The sequence below is a fragment of the Gobius niger genome, assembly GCF_951799975.1.
Source record: "Gobius niger genome assembly, chromosome: 10".
NCBI classification, from domain to species: Eukaryota; Metazoa; Chordata; class Actinopteri; order Gobiiformes; family Gobiidae; genus Gobius; species Gobius niger.
This window is the reverse complement of record NC_136861.1, coordinates 19,484,968-19,506,054: the sequence shown is the minus strand read 5'-3', so window position 1 is coordinate 19,506,054 and position 21,087 is coordinate 19,484,968. Positions and strand designations below refer to the sequence as shown.

The window sequence follows — 21,087 nt, the reverse complement described above, 5'->3', positions numbered from 1 at the left end:
ACATGATGCTACATGTACTAATGTTAACGCTAGCTAGCAATAGCTACGACTGCCGTTTTTCGCTTCTACTGAACAATCTGCTGTGAATAAACATCCATATGGACCCGATTAAGACTTGACTTTACTTGTATGTGATAAATTATTTTTTATTTTGCCAAAAATTGGTTAAAAAGGGTAAAAAGTTTCCCTAAAGATTCTGTTTTCCCCCTCGGCAAGGCCACGCCCCCTTCTATGACGCAATGCCGTCTGTATCTATAGCAGTTTGACTCACTCATTTCCCATTGATTTAACATGGTTGCCTGGCAACTGTTTAAAATTGTTTTCCTTCTTCTATGTCACTTCCTGTCGGTGTCCAATAAGGAAGTGAAACTATAAACATCACAAAAATGGCAAAACTAAAGAAAACTGGGTACAATCTTTAGCAAAACCTTAAACATAATCGAGTTAGCAAAAATTGTGTCTAATGCATCATATGCAATTTAAGTCTAACAGAAGTATGTAATGTCATTTTTTTTGTTGTGTCTGTTTTCGCAGGGCCTGTACCCGAGTCCTGAGGAGGGCTGGCAGATCTACAGTTCGGCGCAGGACGCAGATGGGAAGTGTATTTGTACTGTGGTGGCTCCGGCACAGAACATGTGTAACAGAGACCCACGCAGCAAGCAGCTCCGGCAGCTCATGGAGAAGGTGACAGCTGCCCAAAACACCGCAGCAGACACGACTCACACAGACATACATGAAAACACAAACCTCCATCTCTTAAGATCCGCCGCCATCTGCTGAGCAATGAACACGCGAAGAGAACAGGCCACACAGTTTACCCAGCGTTAGCTCAAATGGGGAGCTTGTGCAGAAGCGGGTCAGCAGCGAAGCCATTTGTAAAGCATTCTCTCATTTACAGATTTTAAACCCCACATGAACCGAGCATATTTGATCCAGTTTGGCTTTACTCAAATCTTAGAGCTTATTCACAAAGCGTCAAAATAGCAATGAAAACGAGGATACAAAAAAAATACAACAAAAAAGTGACCAAAAGCAACGAAACAATTTTTTTTTAACAAAAACACACAAAAAATCAACAAAAGCTTGACTAAAAAGTGAAGAAGAAAGCAACAAAAAAACTACAAAAAACAGACAAAAACACAACAATTATTCAAAAATGTAACAAAAACGCGGCAACAATGCAACAAAAAAGTTACAATCAGTTTTTAGCTTTCAAATGAGGCGTTAGACTGGCCTATAGGCTGTAACCTTTTGGATTTGGGTAGAGCTGAACTGCAGTAAATGCGCCCGATCTAATATTTCAAATCATAAATTAGGTACAAACTGCTCACAAAAAGCTATAAAGTATTTTCCAGCTTGCACTCGCTATTTCTTGATAAATGACATAAATGCCCCCCCGAGTGCGATAACAGAGACTACACATTGAAGCCTGAAGTGACCTAAAAGTCAGAATTATATACATTGAACAGTGTGGGGTGACAGGGTGCATACAAATTACACTCGCTAATCTTTACTATAGCATGTCATAGTGGATGTTCAGTAAAGTTTCATGCCCTCAGTGTATGTTATATACAGTGTCCGAACGCTCTATGTCATAATTGGAAACATGCTGCATATTAATCGAAGCTACCAGTCCACTGTGATTTGTATGTAAATGTAATTTTCTGGCACTCTGTTTAATGCATAACTTATAGGCTTAGCATGTTTAAAATTACAACATTTGGCGACAGGCTTTATCACCGAGAAACTGTGGAGACGGATTCCGTTCTTGAGTTGTGAGATTCTCAAGACGTGAAAGTGAGGAGAGCTGTGGTAAATTAAAAAGCAGCCGATCCTTCAGGACTTAGATAAATCAACGAGACGCCGGAATCTATAAAACACATTCGCTCTCCGTCTGTCTCACTTCCTTTTGTGTCTTCACAACAAAGACATTAACTATTTGCAGTTTTGCCAGTTCCAGTTATGCAGGCCCCAAACCCACATAAATTAGAATCAGGAAGGGCACTGAGAATCATCAGCGACATCAATATTGGCATGGAAGTATAGGCTTTTGATAACAAATGGAGTAACCAATGAAACATGCTTATTAAAGATAATAGGGGGGAAATTGCTTCCGCTACATTCTTACCATCCTTCAGTCATAAGTTACAAATCAACATCTGAAGGACATTACAGAACTAAAGGACCAATCACCAGATAAAACAACCATTATCTTTGTATTTTGGATGCGAAAACTTTTAGCAACATATTTCGCTTGCTTCAAAAGGTTAGGTAAGTTTAGGATGACTTTTAAAAAACCATAACGCAATAGTGCTGAAACATTACTGCCCTTTTTTCCTACTGTTAATAGCGGAAATTACTGTCGACATCGTAATCTTTTCGCATTCATTATTTCATCTATTAGCACGACTTTCACTCCACTGTACAAACGGCCTATAAGACGCAGAGCGAGTGCTTCCATTCAATCCAGCCTAATGAGAACTCCTGTGGTCAGCTGCACTTGAGTCACGCCCAAGTGAATGCGAGATGCCATCCCTAAGTATCCGAGCTGAACATCCTCGAATGAACCCACTGTAATAATGCATGCTTATTCTTTAAAGAGCTCGGATGCACGGTGAAGCTCCCCCGGATACAAAGAGCCAAGGATACACTAACAATGTCAAAGCCACCCTGTTCAAAGAATGTAAAACAGCCACCGCTGAGTGCTTTCTGCACAGCCAAACAAAATGCTATCCAGATAAAGCTGACTTGAAGGACAACGGTGTGCTAGCAATGCACTATGGAAACAGATGGTCTGGCCCTTTTGACCTATGAATGTGAGTTTACAAATGATCCACGAGTAATACTGCCTCCTTTGGTCAGATCACTGGGTGCAATGCCAGGATTCATCATAAAGGAACAGGCCAACATTTTTCTGATATTTGTTCTTACTGAGCTTAGACGAGTTGATGCGTACCTGTCTGGTCTTTACGCGGTAAGTACTGGGGTGAAGTTAGACGCGACCAAGCTCTTCCACGTATTCCCTGTCCGTGTAGTAATATCTTCAGAATTCTTTAGGAGTGAAGATATTACTGCGTGGACGTCAAAGTGCTCCTAAGGTTTTACAATACAGTACCCCTTGTGTGACTATACTTGGATCATGTAACTACTCACATAACTGTATTTAAATAGGAAGAGCTTGGTCGCTTCTAACTTCACCCCTGTTCGGGTCCATAGGAATATGCTGGGAGAGGCTAAATGCTTGTGTAAGCTCAGGTAAGAACATCTCAGTATGGAAAAACGGTGGCCTGTTCCTTTAAGGGGGTTCCGGTTCACACATGGATTGGTATCAAATTGAGTCCAGGTCAAGAGATTGATATTATAGATAGATAGATAGATAGATAGATAGATAGATAGATAGATAGATAGATAGATAGATAGATAGATAGATAGATAGATAGATAGATAGATAGATAGATAGATAGATAGATAGATAGATAGATAGATAGATAGATAGATAGATAGATAGATAGATAGATAGATAGATAGATAGATAGATAGATAGATAGACAGACAGATAGGATAAGATAGATATTATGTAGAGAGGCTAGTCATGACTGCAACAAATTCTCAGTTAGTGAATGAATGAAAAATATAATACAAGTAGAGCATTTACTCATCCAGGTACAGACCCATGTCCTCAGGGAGACATACGGTCAGCGCAATAGCGGGTGTTTCTTTGATCACTGAGTGCTTCTGGTCACATATGCCCTCTCTATTTATCTGCTTCTCCTATGGACTCCTGCCATATGACTTTCAATTGTCGAAGCAAATGTTTACAGAGATCAAACATTCCCTGGTCGGCGTCTGAGTCGTGGGAGACGAGCTGAGAGGAGGAACAGTAGGCTGAATGCAAAGTATCTGTGAGGGGGCTGTCACAGAGCGAACAGGCATTTGGTGCAAAACAAACTTCATGCCAAAGCGTGACCTCAGAAAGATGCCACTCTTTGCCACACTTCATGTTTTTGCTATGTTTCAATCCACAACTTTCGAATGTTTTTCTTTTATCGTTTTGTATTGGTAATGTGGGCTGCCTCTTTTGGGTAGGCAGACACACCTAGAGGTCTACAGGAGCGCCCAGCACCGCTCGTCTGTGTCGGGATGAATTGGGTGCAGCGTGCAGGCGATGAGGGGGCGGACGGAACAGTAGGCTTGTTATGCAGCAACAGAGTGGGCTGCACAGCAATGAGCAAGCAACATACTTAGTAAAAATTAACAGTGGAAAAGCTACTGACTTCAGGGCAACGTGGGCTATTTGGCATCGCAAAATACTTTATCAAACGGACTTCATTTGCAAGTTGTAAATATTAACTTGGGAATAATTATGTGCAACTGTCACCCCCCGAAGGAAATAAAATGTTGAGAATTTTCCAACTCCTTTAATAGTATCTTAATTATTGATAATTATGTAATGTTATACAGTGCAAATAGAATTATGTAGGGACATTCCAGGATAAATTGCTGTGTACTCTGGCTTTGAAAAACAACCACAAGAACTGCTGATATGCATTAGATAATGTATGTTCGGTAATGGGAAAACATAGCCCTCGAAGCATAGGTCTATCAATGAAGAAAGCCTTAGTCAGCTATTCGACGACCCATCTTGTAACTCAGAAATTCAACCAACTGTTCATGATATCCAGCCAACTGAATCAATAGAGACCGCTTTGGTGTCATTCTGCCGATTGCTATTATTGTACTAACTTGAGATAATACTGTAGTTGGCTGTATTACTTTGACAGGAGTCTGGCCATCTCCGACAATAGTTATCTACGGGGTATTCCTAATCCTATGGTCATAAAACATTGGAGAAAGACACTACTACACCTGTCCCACCTACAAAGCTCACAGCACCTACTGCAAAGTCTCAGTGCTGAAACCCACCCTCTGCTTCCACCTGCATTTACAGACTCCCCAGCCCCTGAAGGACAGTGAACACAGACCCCCCTCATTCTGTGCAATCTAATCTTAAAGCTGCACAACCCATTTCCGCCATGAAAGTCAGAGGTAATTGGGCATAAACTGTTAGCTGCTTCCAAAACTCATTTGTATCTCTCAAAATCCCTCCTGATTCTTCTTGCGGATGTAATCATATGTACATCTTGAGAATGTGCACAGCTTTGCCAGTGAATCACGGTTAGACACCAAAAAAATAAATGACTTGTCTAAATACTATATTTTCTTGTTGGCAATCAATAAAAATGTACTGTGTATCGATCACCAACCGCAATATCGTCCAATAGACCATTCTCAGGCTCTGTCTTTTTGGTCGGCAAATCAGCTGTTTGGACCTCTCCCCACCACTACAGAGTTGTTATTATTAGATTTGTGCATTCATGTGAGGTTCCATTTTAATTTATAATTAAATAGGCACAGTTCCAAACAGCTGATTGCCAACCAAAAGTCAAATGACTGAGACTGAGACGACTGGTCTATACAGTAGTGTCAAAGGAAATTGGTTACTATCTTAACGTAATTTAAATTCAACATGTGGTTTAATTAATACAGCAAGATGATTTGGATTTGGTCTGATTTATAGACATAATGTGTGGCCTGTTCAGAGTTTAAACTGGTGAGGGCTGCCCTACTGCAAGATAAGAGATAAGATAGGACTTTATTGATCTCACAACAAAGAAATTCACCTGCTACATCAGCTCTCAAGAACACGCAAGGGGTGCAAATAGATAGATCGGAAAATGTGCAATCAAGTAATACTAACTAGAGGTGTCTTATAATGAATATAAAAACTTTAAAAGGGCAAAAAATAATAATGTATATATATAAGTGATACAAATTAGAGCAGAGTATTAGAGGCCGATATTTGGGGATTTTGCCATATCGACTATCGGTTGATCTAGCGCCAAAAAAAGGCGATATTTCCGGGACCCAAAATGAGTGCATTGGAAAGAGCAAAGTCAGGGCTTTAAAACGAGTCCTCTCACAATTCCCTAGACTAAACATCGTAATGAAAATTGGTTTGCTTCGAGTTACAAATTTCACTAAACCTCCGTCAATATGGACATGCTGCATGTCATTTTGAAGTTCAGAATCTGGAGAATTCAATCACTGAGTTGGTTTTAACCTCAACGATTGTATTTATAAATCGCCATGCAAAATGCCGCGGCTAGTAACAGTATGCTAATGCTAACGACAACTAATCAAAGCTGGGACAGAAACTATGATCGGCTCCCCTAAAGCAATACAATTAAATCGTCCAGTCTTGGAGCGGCCAAGTATTTGTTTTTACAGGATTATAGACCAGACATTTGGAAAAAACAGCCAAAGATATCAGTCAAAAATACTGGTCAAAAATAAAATTCCAAATTATCAGCATCAGCTTTAGAAAAACCCATGGGTTGGCCTCAACAGAATATAAAATATCGAACTATCAAAATGTCAACATTGGTATTTTTAATTAAGTTTTCCGTCATAGTGCAGGTGTCAGTGGCTCTGATACAGAGGTTATTGCACATGGTTTTGCCTAGAAGTCATTGCACTCAAGTTGCTTTACAGAAGTGTTGTACAGTCTGACAGCAGTGGGGATGAAGGACCTGCAGTAGCACACCCTATTGCACTAGGACATGGATTTATTTGTTACTCTTTTTATGTGTTGAACAGGTGCAGAACATCAGTCAGTCCATGGAGGTGCTGGATTTGCGGACGTACCGAGACCTGCAGTACGTAAGAAACACTGAGAGCCTCATGAAGGTGGTGGATGGGAAGCTTAAGGTGGCCTCCGATAACCCGCGCAGCGTCAATCCAAAGGGCTTTCAGGTAATTGCCGCCCCCCCGCCCCCCCCCCCAGCTCGGGGCCTATATGTATCTCTGTATGCGTTATTGTCTCGAAGTGAATGAACGCACTGTTTCATTGTGAGTGCACACAAACTTTGGCAGATGGATTGCTATCTCTTTTGCTCTTCATAGACAATAAAACTCTGCGGGCTCTCGGCGGACTGCTGCATAAGCACTGCCACACACCAATTCAATTCTCAAACTCTCTCTGAGTCACTGAGCCCGACACAGCAGAAATTTAAACAAATTCACACGCTGCTGAATTATTAAACGGCTTGTCTTTACATCCTGCTCGGTCTTCTGCGTTAAAGGCGCTCCCCAACTTAACATTGTGCGGTCCATTGCTGTATAAAAGCCACAGTGCCTTTACTCTTATCTTTCTACAAGCTCACACTCCGCTGCCATTATCAGAGCGACATTTTGTCTCCTTGTCCAGCTCTTGGCCTATTTCTCTTCCAGATATTAGATTGTGCATTTAACAGTTTGATTAAAAGTGCCTTGATAGATGATGATAGTCCTTCGGTGTTGGGATATGAGTGACTGCGCTCTGCCTCCAAATATTCCATCAGAGTAATCCTATTCCCTGTAAACGTAATAAAGATGCTTATGAACTTACTGAAGGCATCTGTCTTAGCCGCCGTCTAAATTATCCACACTGCATTACTTACAGTTTGAATGCAAATCTCCACAATCCAATAAGGCGGCATATTAAAAGCTTCTATTTTTACAATGGCGGGATTCGACCGGCGCAGGTTGGTTGATGAATACGTGCGGCTCAAAGTTGCCGATGGCGGAGCGTGGGAGATTAACGAGACCGAATTTTTGTGGCTTGAAAAGGGGAAAATGAGATTTATGATGTGGCGCCGTGGGCCTGAGAGCTGCTCCGTCACCAGATTTACGATAAACCCTAACAAGGAGGAAACCGCCCCGCTGTGGCCGGCACACTTTATTGATACACCTATTTCTCTGCGGAGCTCCTTGTCTCCTAAGCAGACCCGAGGCTCTGTGCTGCCTGAGCCCCAGGATGCAGCGGCCTTTTTACTCCTAACCACGAGATGAGTCATGGAGTTGACTCTGAGCTCTGTTCTGTAACAAACTTTCACAAATAAAAATAGACCCGAACCTCGCGGCTGCAAAAAATACTGTACCAAAACAGAGCGTAACCAGGTCACACTGTCAAACTAATAGTGTTGTTATTACAGTCAGGAAAGTCTGGGTATTAATAAAAATAGCTTTGTAATTTTTGCTTCAGATTCAGTCATGTATTAACATTTGAGATAAGATATAAGGTCTAATCTACAATATAGTATAGTTTTACATGTAAGAATACATGTCCATTGTGACAGGAAACATACTAAGGATATTGCTCTTTCTCTCTCTCTGATTTTGATCGGATTAATTGTCCAGCCCTATACAGGAGCTAAATCCGTTCCATGTCTTGTGAGCGCTGACAAAATAAATTGATCAAATCAAGCTTACTCTGTCTATATTCTGACTAGAGGTGGGAGATATATTGTTTAGACAATAATATCCAAATTGTTGTCTGGATGATATGCAAAATTATAACCTTCTAAACCATTATATGTAGTGATTTAAAAAAAAATATATAATAATTTGTACCAAATCACGATTGTTCCTCAATTGCACGAGCGTAAGCTGCTACTTATTTGCAATACAACTATCCCTGTGTGTTATGACGTTTCTTAGGTTGAAGCAACAATACAAAAACGCAAAGAGTAAAGCCTTTGTACGATTGATAAAATAGCTGCTAGAAAAGGCAAAATATGCAGCGTTTGTGGAAAACTGAAGTCGGAAGTTAAAAGGTTTTTCTTAAAGGGGCTAGATGCAAGTTGACATTTTACACTCACTACTGCCACCTCAGGTCTTATGTGTAGCTGCAGCTTCTATATTAAGCTTGTGCATGTCGGCTCTTCAAACCCGAAATAACACCTTTTTCAGTGACAGTGTAGGATTTTAGAGGCAGTTGTGGTGAACAGGTCTGAGCTCATTCTACACATTAGGACATTGCTGGAACATGTCGGGAGAGGAAAATACATAATTTTGACATTTTTAAACTCTGTATAGTCCCTTTAAATGTCTGTGGCGACCTCAAGTGGCAAGCTTTGTGACATTAGAAAATTGCGTGGGATAATGATGAGTCCAAAAGATGGAATACATTTTCCCAAGAAATCCACCAGAATAGCCTCAGAACAGGGCTTCTTTTAACTTCTAGAAAAATCTTTTTGCCCATAATGCCTCAATAAATATTCAGTACACTAACTTGGTTCATGTTCAAATCAATAATGTCTCATATCTTTATGTACTAGTAATTTTATACAGTAAATAAGGTCAGATGCAGCAAGTCAAAAGACCAACTGGACCTTCTTTGCCAGGTTGCAGGTCTTTGACGGATTGCAAAAATATCTGAATGTCGATATGGAGATATTGAAAAAAAATATTGAGATTTACATTTTTGTCAATATCTCCCACTCCTAATTCTGACCACTTTCTATTTTCTTCAGGAGTTGAAAGACAAGGTGACCCAGCTGCTCCCCCTGTTGCCCGTTCTGGAACAGTACAAAACCGATGCCAAAATGATCCTCAAACTCCGAGAGGAAGTGAGGAATCTATCTCTGGTGCTAATGGCCATCCAGGAGGAGATGGGCGCCTACGATTATGAAGAACTGCGTCAGAGGGTCCTGCTGCTGGAGACCCGGCTACACTCCTGCATGCAGAAACTAGGTACAGTGCGCCGCTGTCATAACCAGTCCGGACTATTCCTCCTCTGAGCGGTAATCCACCTCGACTAACTCCCCCACAGGAAATGGTAATCTTAGGCACACGCATTCTCAACACTTCTTGGGCTCGTGTGAATCAAGTCAGGGCCAATCCTCGCAATATCCGTCAAAGCACAGCTGTAAAAGGCAGTGTCCCGTCAAGCGTGAAGATACACATTTTAATGTGGATTTCTACGAAAGAGTGGATCAAGAAAGATGTGGTGAAATTTGAGGGTAAATTGACAAAATTGACAATACCGCTTTTATGTGCGTTGTCTTAATTCGGTTTAATTGTGACATATTTTTCAAAGTGTATTTTTAATGAAAGAGAGTAGAGTGGGCAAGAATGTAATTAACTGTAAGGGGAAAATGACAATAAAATGAAAGCACTTTGTCCATAAGCCATGAGACCAAACCAGAATGTTGAGAATGCCCAACCCGGTCAGATCTAAGAAGCAAAGGAGGGTTGGTACCTGGATGGGAAACTGAGTGGGAATTGCAACTAGCCTAGGTGAATGGTGTGTGAGTGAGTGGCTGGTGATGGCTGGAAGAGCAGATGGCACAGACTGTCAGCCTCGCTTCCGTCAGTCTACCCCGGGGCAATTTTGGCTGCATATTTAACTTAAGGGCCAATCCCACTAGCTGGAGACTCGAGTTGCCGCTGGTCACAGAGATGTCTCCGAGACATCCCCTGAAGATAAGGCAAGTTTCCAGTAAGTAGTCTCTGTGAAAACTAACAGGTTTGATTTCAACGGAGACTCCATGTGGTCTCTGCATGGTCTCTGCATGGTCTCCTATTTCCCATCAACCAGTGCTCCTCAGGGCCGTAACCAAAACAATGAAGATGGCGGCCACAACACAACAATCTTTTACCAGTGCCCTTTCTTTTGTTGTAAATGATCTGGACTTCAAGCCACAGCAAGAAGTTGCTCAGAGGGCTTACACCGGAGCATTTACTCGACTGGACTACAATCATGGCTGAGGACGTAAACACAAAGCATAAGTCATTGTGTTTGATTGGTTCGATCACGTTCAAGAGAGGCCTCAGCAAGGTCTCTGACAGGTCTTCACGGTCTCAAGCAGTTGTCGCGAATGAGATCTCCTTGGTGTCCAACATGTCTCGGAGACATTGCAGGGACGCCACAGAAACGTCTCAGAGGTTGAGGACAACAAACCGCAACATGGTCACACCTGCTTGAGACCGCGTATACCTCCACTTGGAGTCTATGCGGAGACTCTGCTGAAATAGAATCTGTTTGTTTTCACCGAGACTATCCGGAGACTTGCCTTATTGCCAGGGGACATCTCCGTGACTAGCGGCGACTCTAGTCTCCAGGCCACTGAGATAGGCCGTTGCAGAGACGCTGTAGAGACTGTCAGTCACCCCACGGCAGTCACCGCAACATCTCTGCAACTCTCTCCAATGAGATAGGCCCTATTATTCTACAATACACAAAACTATGAGTGAACTTTTACAAGTGCTCCAGAGTCTTTGTTGATGAATATTTTAGAACTTAATTTTGTAAGAATCCAACTGTGGTCCTTTATGACTTTTCCTCTAAAAAGTTGCTTAAGCCCTTGAGATACTAAGCACTCTTGAATATTTTATCTGCGATGTATTCCTTGTATTGTGAATGTGATAATGTGACAAATCTTTTTTTTTTTTTTTCATGGACATGCTTTCAATAACTTAAATGTCACTGCTGCTGTTGTTGATGCGCAGGGTGTGGAAAGCTCACCGGAGTCAGTAATCCCATCACGGTGCGGGCCTCGGGGTCAAGGTTTGGCTCCTGGATGACGGATACCATGATCCCCAGCTCAGACAACAGAGTAAGTCTTTGTGTCTGCCAAACTCACTTTTTAATCCGTTCACATTTCGTTCGCAATGCTGTCAGAATCACAATCGCTTTATTTATTCATAAGATTAAATCCTTTTGGTTACAGACATGCGTTTTCAAGCGAGGTTTTTCCAAAATATAAAAACTATAATACAAATGCCAAGTGAAAAATCCAACACCCAAACAGAAGAAGTACAGCTGACAGCTTCAGAAACTTTGTCTATGATGGAAAAAAAACTCCTGTACACAAACACAAATAGTACTCAAAGCAAATACTGTCAAGAGAGAGATTATACAGTCAATTTAGACAGAGAGAAGTATGGTGCGGTACAAAAAATGTATAAAAAGTCATTGTTGAGAGTATAGTCCAACTCCGTCATCTGAGCAGGTGATGTACTTCCCTCATTGCACGGTTGTCATGTTCCTTCTGAATGCGTTTCCTGACTGGAGACTCCTACAAGAGCCTTAGAACCAGGAGAGACAGACCAGAGGTGGGAACGCGGAGCTGAGTCAATGATGGATGGCATCCGTTTCGCTCGCTCATCCCCGTCTCCCTCTGTCACCGCCGGTCGGCTCTGATTAATCACTTTATTATCAAACACACAAATGAAGAGCTGTTTGGGCTAAAGTTTTCTAAATCACTGAGGTAATTACCAAGGAGTGCGCTGAGAGATGGACCGGACGCACATGATTTAGTGGCGGCTGCGGCTGATTACAGATGACATATGGTTGTGCACAGAATGGAGGAATTGATATAGAGATTCCCGTTTATGCTGAGGGTGGAATAAGTATGTAAGTTGGGCTGAAGCAGGACTTAAAAAGTGAGGATCAAAACAAGGACTAAATCATGACTGTACTAAAGAAGGACAATATCAAACAGGGTAAATAAGAAGGCGCATTGGACTCTGGTTGAGTCAAATTTTACCCTGAGGCACTGGTTGAAGGATGCAAGACTCCTCCCCATTTACATTAAAAACACGAAAGAGAATCCACGATGGTAGATCAGTCTCCTCCTCCCCCTTCCTAAAATGGGCAAAAGGCGAGAAACTCTGGCAGACAGAGCAACAACAAGCCCCCACAGTTCTCCAGGGCCTGTCAATCAAAACCAGCATGGTTAAAAACATGATCTTTCCATCGGTAAAGTCACAATAGGAAACACTATTTTTAGAAACAAAAAAGATTTTGGAGCTAGGCTTTTAAGTTGTTTTAGACACATGCAAAGTCCCCATTGGATTCTATGTTACAGCTTTCTGGAGTCACCCCTGGCCACTAGGGGGTAGTATCGCAGCAATGTCAGCACCCGCCACCAGGACCCAAAGCAGTGCTTTTCTGACCAATTGGTCTACACTCGGACTAGGACTAGTTTATACCAATAGGCCACTGACCACTAAGTTTAGGTCAGCAAGTTTAGCTGCGGACCTAAACTTAGTGACAACTTTTCTGCCCATATTACTCCAGGATTAAAGCAGCTCTAAAGCAAATACGTATATAATTTTGTCACATGGAGAACCTTGAGGGAAAACATTGTTGCAATAAATTAACTTTCACTTGATTAAAAACAGTGTCAGTAGTGATGAATCTGCTTTATTATGCAGCTTTAGAAAAAAACGACCGATGGGTAGGGGGGAAAACTGCTGCCTCCTAAATCACGCCAGATAATAGATATTGCATGACATAAAAGGTCATACAACTCTGCGCTTGATTAAATTAAATTACTTGACTTTAGGCTCGTTACATCAATCAATTATTGCATTTATCCCATGATGCATCAGCAATAGTGCCATCAACGCCCCACACCGATCATGATATAATTGTATTTGGGGAAACATCAGCGTGAGGAAGCTAAGAAGCATAAGAAAAGCGCTTTATCTCAATGTCCTCCAAATGGGGCCTGGCGTAATTCCCACAGCACAGTTCAGCGTCGGGGACTCTTTTGGGAGGCAGAGGAGAAACAATGTCTAATGCTTCATAATCTCCCCTTTCTGTACACTATATTTCACACTCTTCAAGCCACTTCGCACAGCACAAAGGCTTCCAGGGCAATTAAAACCCAATTCCAAAAATGAAGGGGCTATTATGGAGAAAATGAAGAACAAAATGAAACGGTTTGCAGGAAGCAATTGTCCAACACAAAACAGCTCAAAATGCTTGCCCTCCACCTGCTGATGTCATAAAGTGTTTTTCCTCTGTTTTAAAGGCCAACACCTCCACAGGACTGGTTCAGAATATATAGATTTGAAATCTCAATTGCATCCAAAGTTTTATTTGCTTTTGGCTGACAGCTGGTCACATCGGTTTGATCTTTATTTAAAGCAGTACTAAGTAACGTGTTTACCTCAATAAATCCTTTTCGTAGTCCCTGTGGGGGTAATACAAGTGTTTATGGGATGATTGGAGGGTCTTTCATCTCCCCCTGGTGTCTCTGGCCAGAAAACCATGTTTGCAACTTGACTGCCACCGGACCGGAGCAACCAGTACACACTAATGGAATCACGAAGAAGAAGCTAACATGCTAACGGGCAAAGCTAACTGCGGGCTAACGTCAGCCAAGTTTGAGTGAAAAAAAATATTTCCATTGTATAATTGGATGTACAATATCCCTCTCTCCCTTCGCCACTTCTGTCAGCGTAGTATTTACTCTCCAAGACAATTAAGGCCTCTAGGGGCAAGAGTTACTTAGTACTGCTTTAAAAGGCTTCAATTCCCTCACTGTTCACAGGTATAATCCAGGTGTTTTTTGAGAACAGAAATTAGAGCTGCATTAGTTTTGTTTGTTTTGCATAAATTATACCGATTATTATACCGAAATTATACACAAAGTTGTGTAAAAGTGAAATACAAATTCTACATCAAAACCTTGAAGAAAACATTATAGGACCTTTAAGGTGTTGGAACTGATATTTTGCCATTCAATTTCTTGACAACTGAGCTTATACATAGGGTAATGGCTTCTCTTGTACTTGGCAACAATACATCTTAAAGCAGTACTAAGTAACTTATTTACTATAATAAATCCGTTTCGTAGTCCCTGTGGGGGTAGTACAAGTGTTTATGGGATGATTGGAGGGTCTTTCATCTTCCCCTGGTGTCTCTGGCCAGAAAACCATGTTTGCAACTTGACTGCCACCGGTCCGGAGAAAGCCAATACACACTAATGTAATCACGAAGAAGAAGCTAACATGCTAACGGGCAAAGCTAACTGCGGGCTAACGTCACTTTAAACAGTATTTACAGCCAAGTTTGAGTGAAAAAAAATATTTCTGTTGTATAATTGGATGCACAGTAACCCTCTCCCCCTTCACCTTTCCTGTCAGCGTCGTATTTACTCTCCAAGACAATTAATAAATTAAAAAATCGTAACTTGCTACTACACCTGCAGTTGCGCTTATGGCCTCTAGGGGGAAGAGTTACTTAGTACTGCTTTAATTGGAATATTTGTAACAAAGGATTGAAAAGGTTAAAACGTTCAATATTATGCATTATGCACTGGTCATGTTTTTCTTACTCTGTAGTAGAAAACAAACGCCTCAACTCATCCTCATGCAGACACGCAGACACACAGAGATAAAACTAAAACTTAAGTTGCCAGTTATTTGCAAAAAAAATATTCATACTGGAGGCGTTTCACATTGAAATGAACATTTTGGGCCTGATCTTGTGTTTCTAAAGGCAGGCTGTAGACTAGACTTTGGCTGTGACAGTGGGCGGACAGTGAAATCGTCAGCTTCTGACTTAATGCAATAAGTGTGCTGGTCGTGGGCTGGAGAGACACCCATGGTGAATGCCGATGTTGTGTGCAACGGTGGTCGCTCCCCAAGCTTTTTTCTCCTACAAACTGTACAGACATGAAATTTAACACGTTCAAGGGGTGGGTTTTGATTACATTTCTGCGGCGTACACAGCCCCACACTGTAAGCCAGAGCGGCCGGGCAGTGTTTAACTCACAGTGTGATAAATAAAGTCGGCCTCTTATATTTCTAAGTGGCAAGCACTGACACAGCAGGTATGTGCGCGCAAGACATAGGGTGCAAGTGTCCAGTGAATGTGTCTGATTTGAAAACACACACACACACACACACCTAATGACATCATCAGGTGGAGTGCAGTTGTAGCAAAAAGGAGAAGTGGGAAAATCACCGGTGCTGCAATAGTTCAATGAGGATTACGCCTCGGTAATGCCCTGCTTGATATGTTAAGCACAAAATAAATATCTTTGCCAAGTGTGGTTAAATTAAATCAATTGGAGCTGAACTGTGAGTGGCCAGTTGCATTGAGGGAAGGATATAGGAAGCGCTGGCGGAGAGAGAGGTCCATGTCAGAGGAGCAATCCGTTGAGAGTGCTTGAGGAAAAAGATAGAGCTGCTAAATGGATTGATTTTGTGTAACTGTGGACTGGAAAGGCCAGAGAGCACAGGCGGTGGTTGACTGCACAGCTCATGCAATGTCTTCACTCCCACATTCAGCAGAGATCAATATTGCAGCACACACGGAGAGGCATTTGGCACCGCACAATGGCAAACACTATAGCATATAGTGTGTGCCTATACAGCATATACACAATGAGCTTGCTTGGCCGCAGGCGTTGCCACGGGTGACGCAACGCAATGATACTTCTACGCTCAAGTGTGAGGTGTTGTTGATCACAGGGCGGCACAACTGACGCTACTTTATTGTTACTGCAATAGCACAATACCGCAGCAAAATGAATGTATCGCACCAAAGCCTTGCTCCAACACACATTGCTGAATTTTCTGTGGAGTTGTGGAGTTTTCTCAAAAATTATCAAACTATCTGAAAGTTTTCAAGTCTTTATGTGAGTTAATCAAAAGTTAGTGAACAGTGAAAAACTAAACCACGACAAAAGCCACGTCTGAATGTTTTATTCTTTGCATTTGGTGTTTGGTGGTTTAAAGTTCTAATGGCGCAAATGTTTTTTTGCTGTGTAAAGTCATTTTGGAAATGGGAACACAAGATTGAGTTGTGTTTCTCGTAACACAATTATTGCCTCATTGGCTGCTGCTGCAATAACACCGAAGTCAGGTCTGAAAAGAAAGTCGCAGCTACAGGTTCTTTTGAACATTGTAAAAGCCAAATCAACATCCCCTTTTATTTATAAGTGTGTTTTTCTGAAATAATTCAACGGGAAGACTGTTCTTGTTCCCATTCATGTCACCTCTCTTGGACAAATCACACATACAAATGCACTCTCTCTTCCATCCAATATCCTGTAGTTATCTTACTTCATGAAACAGCGGAACCATCAGCCACCCCACCCTTCTCAAAAGGATATTTTAAAAATCAATACATTTTTTCCATTAAAGTGATAGTCTGTAAGTTTAAAAATGTCACAAATTTAATAGATTGTGTATAATTGACCGTCTGGGTCTGAAATTTAAGGTGACCTAAGTAATATTAAATAATAATGTTTTTTCTAAAGTCCCTCCCTTTGCAGATTTCAGCAACTGATCAGGACTCCGCAGGATAGCACTTTGACCAATGAGACAAGCTTTTCCTGTGAACTGGCCTGTCAGGTCCAATCAGGGAAGAAGGGGGAGGAGCTTGATTGTTTACTTTTGAACATTCTGTTCCTGCACTACTCATTTTGCAAACTAAGAAGGCCTTTAATAACAAATTTCACTCTATCCTCTCCTTTGCAAACTTACAGACTATCACTTTAATTGCTTCATTGGCGTCTCTACCAGCCAGTGTCAAAGTGTCAAGAGCTTATCTGAAGGCTCAGTTTGCATTCCTGTGTATCATATCCAAACTGATATGACACACATGAACGCAAACTGAAGGGGAGGAGGAAGTAAGAATTCTAGAAAGATTTTGCCTGAAGCCATATTGCAGATGCTTTGACCTGGCTTGCGGCTAATACAGTATCTCTGTAATTACTGGGCTGTGAAACAAGAACCTCTACAAAGTTCAGCATCTTTTCTGTCAGCACAAATGCATTAGCAGCTTCACAGGCATCATCGTTGTCAGCTGAAAGGAAAGTTGTCAAGGCATAAAATTAAGTCTGTGAACCCCATCACTAACAACGATCAAGGAAAACATTTCAGCAATTTTTGTCCGGAGATTTTAAAAGTGCCACATACGCTATTCATCCAAGCGTTTTCGTATGAGTGCTTTTCTTTATTAAAATGAATCTATCTTCCCTCTTCACAGGTCTGGTACATGGATGGCTACTTCAAAGGGCGGCGTGTGCTGGAGTACCGCACCATGAACGACTTTATAAAGGGCCAGAACTTCGTGCAGCACCTCCTGCCACACCCCTGGGCCGGCACGGGTCACGTGGTCTTCAACGGCTCCCTGTACTACAACAAGTACCAGAGCAACATCATCATCAAGTACCACTTCCGCTCCCGTAGTGTGCTGGTCCAGAGAAGCCTGAGCGGGGCGGGCTACAACAACACGTTCCCGTACTCGTGGGGCGGCTCCTCGGATATCGACCTGATGGCAGACGAGAACGGACTCTGGGCCGTGTACACCACTATTCCCAACGCGGGGAACATCATCGTCAGCCGCATGGAGCCCCAAAGCCTGGAGGTGCTGCAGACTTGGGACACCGGCTTCCCCAAAAGGAGTGCCGGGGAGTCCTTCATGATTTGCGGCACGCTGTACGTCACCAACTCTCATCTCGCGGGGGCCAAAATCTACTTTGCCTATTACACCAACACGTCCACTTATGAATACACGGATATCCCCTTTCACAATCAGTACTCGCACATTTCTATGATGGACTACAATCCCAGAGAGAGGGTGCTGTACACTTGGAATAATGGACACCAAGTGCTCTACAACGTGACACTGTTCCAGGTTATTAAGACTTCTGGAGACTGAGGGGACCACCAAATTACTTACTCACAAAAAATACTGTGATCATTGTTCGGGGCGGGACTCAATGAATGGTGGGGTAGGTGTATGGGGAGGACATATACTTGGAATTTTCTATAAAAAAACAAAACAAAGAGTGCTATTATCCACAATCTGAAGAAAAAAAAAAACTGTGAACGCAACGTCAACAAAGTACAAAGAAGGACTGTTTTTGCTTTACTTTCTGTGATGAGTCCGCATGGTTCTTCTTTTTATCCGTGGTGAGAAAATAAATATCCGTCTTTACCATATAATCTTTGGATTTCTTTGTCTGCTTCTCAGTTGGATCCTCGCTGTGATTTTGGTAGTAAGCAAACACTGGAGAAATGTGTTTTATACTAAAATGTACTTCTAAAACAGGCTTATTAAAAGTCAGATGTGTGAAGACTGTTTTTTCCCTTTTTTATTATGCCTCTCCCTTCAACTTCAGAACTAAGAAATTGCACCAAATGTGAATTTTCAATCAGGAGAAGCACCAAATACAATCAAAGCTATAGCAAGACACATGAATGGTTGTTTTATAAGCTCCAAAACTGTATTGAATAATGTGTTGGATGCTGTTTTGCGTTGTACAACTGTGGGAAATTTGAACACTTCTTTTGAACACGATATGAAACGAACTGAGGTGCCTGCAGGCTGCATACATTATCCATTTTATTACCTCCATGCAAGGCAGCAAGGCCGCACAAATATTGGCTATCAGATCGAAATTGCATTTTGAATGATTAGAATTAGCAAGTACATGTGGTGCTATTAAAACTGTCTAACCCTGTACATGGAAACATGTTCTGAAAATCATTTGCCGCTTCTGTCTTCAGTCATGCTACTGAATGCTAAATGTTGATTTTAAAACATAAAGTGCAAATATTTTTGTTATAGCAATACTTGTTCCAATTAAGATAGTTTCCTGCGAAGCCCTCATGGAAATGATCGATGCATCTATAAATGTAAATCTCACTTAAACAGTCCAAAGCATCACTTTACCAGCAAAACACAAGGCATGAATAAATAATAAATCAAGAATGCAGCTCAAGTGGCCCTTTGAAAGCTGTTGATTATCATAAAACTATTCAAGCTCAAAATATCCAGCCGCGCGTGGACATAAACTGAACGAAAACAATAAGAGCTACAGCTTAATAATAAATCTTATATACAGCTCAAGTAGCTTTTAACATATTTACCTGTTATCCAAGGTGTAGTCAGTCATTATTCTTAAGTGCCAATTTCTGTTTTATGGCGTTGTCTGAAAAACAACAAAGGACTTTATTACACAAAGTGGAGGCTAGCTGTATTATACAAACTGGAAAGGAACAGCCTTATACAAAGGATGTTATATTAAATAGGAAGCACCGCTTTTACTGTCTGTCTGTAACCATGGCGATCCTTTTCATAGTGGATGACCTTTCTATCAATAAAGTGCAGCGCTGAAGTGCACCCCGATGAGCAGAGCCAGTTGTGGATGGCATTTAACACAATACTGCACAAGTGACACTGTGTGTCCGGGGACAAACTTAATGGGGTGCATAAAGGAGAGTAAGCGCAATCTACTGTAGGGGTACACCATAAAGTGACTTTTATGGATTTATAACAAAAATGTGTGTGTTAATTAATCATTTGACTCCTTCAGTTAGTCACAGGCACGAGGTTATAAATACAGTTTAAAAGACAAAATAGAACTACCAATCAGCATCTTCCCATACAGGTTCTGTTTCCCAAAGCTTCTGTAAGCTCTCAGTAGTACAGCAGTTTTATCATTTCAATAAGGGCTCATAAGCCGTCATCCGTACTGATCTGTAAGTCCAGCCCATTGCCCACTAGATCAGATAAAAGTCTGCGGCTAAACGTTTGTTAGTTGCTGACGAAGCAACTAACAAACGGGGGGGTCTGCGAATCTTCTACAACACTAAAACAACCCAGTACAGATGATGGTTTAGGAGCGTTTTTCTACATTTGTATCTCAAGAAATTGTTTTATCAAAGTTCCAACAAAACAAAATAAAATGGCAAAAAAAAGAGAGATTGCCTTGGTTCACAATACATTTACCTCTTCAACTGTCACAGTCGTCACAATTTACAAGAGCAATATCTATATTTAGCATCACAGGCAATTAAAATGAGAAATGACACATTCCACAAGAGCTCCTAATGATAGTGACTCTCCCACTTAAACAAAGAGGGAAAGGCAACATAATGAGTGTGCACAGATAAATGCAGAGCGTTTCATCAAACAATTATCTTTATATTATGCCACTATATACAATAAATCATCCACTGTATAATAATTGTGTTGTGTCTGAGGGAGTGAAAACAAACATTTGTTGACAGTGCTTTGCCTCTTGTGTCTTCTTCCAGCAAAGTGGCATCGCCTGAGGCACTGCTCTTGAGAAACAAGCGCAGCTCACCGATTAAGGTTTCAATTCAGAACTTTTATGAAATGTGACAGTGAAGATGTTTTCTTACAGACTCACATTTTTCATCCAAATTAATAAACAGAAACAGTACATTTATGTATTTACAAGGACTTGAAGCGCAAAACAACTAATTAGGCAAATCTATGTCCATCTTTCTGACATCACACACAGATTCTGTCCCCTATTAAAGAAAAATAAGCAACAGATAGACATGAGTGGTCATTACACAAAGAAGGAAAAGTGAAGTTACAGCATGCGTATAGTTGAAAATAAAATAGCACATCAGGCCACTGGGGTTTGAATGTTTTACATTTTACAGCAAGAAAGTCCCGGGTTCTATTCCTCTGGGTGCTCC

General features: G+C 41.4%; 1 protein-coding gene across 2 annotated transcripts in view; it reads left to right on the top strand.

Moving 5' to 3' along the window:
* olfm2a (olfactomedin 2a) overlaps window positions 1-18,461 on the top strand; it is a 68,346-nt gene extending 49,885 nt beyond the window's left edge. For both annotated transcript variants that reach the window (XM_079564495.1, XM_079564494.1), the window contains exons 2-6: window positions 535-684; window positions 6,658-6,813; window positions 9,354-9,573; window positions 11,332-11,438; window positions 17,615-18,461. In XM_079564495.1, the coding sequence (XP_079420621.1) occupies window positions 535-684; window positions 6,658-6,813; window positions 9,354-9,573; window positions 11,332-11,438; window positions 17,615-18,289 (1,308 nt within the window). In that variant the 3' untranslated portion in view covers window positions 18,290-18,461. The remainder of the gene's footprint in view (window positions 1-534; window positions 685-6,657; window positions 6,814-9,353; window positions 9,574-11,331; window positions 11,439-17,614) is intronic.
* The last annotated feature ends 2,626 nt before the right edge of the window (window positions 18,462-21,087 follow it).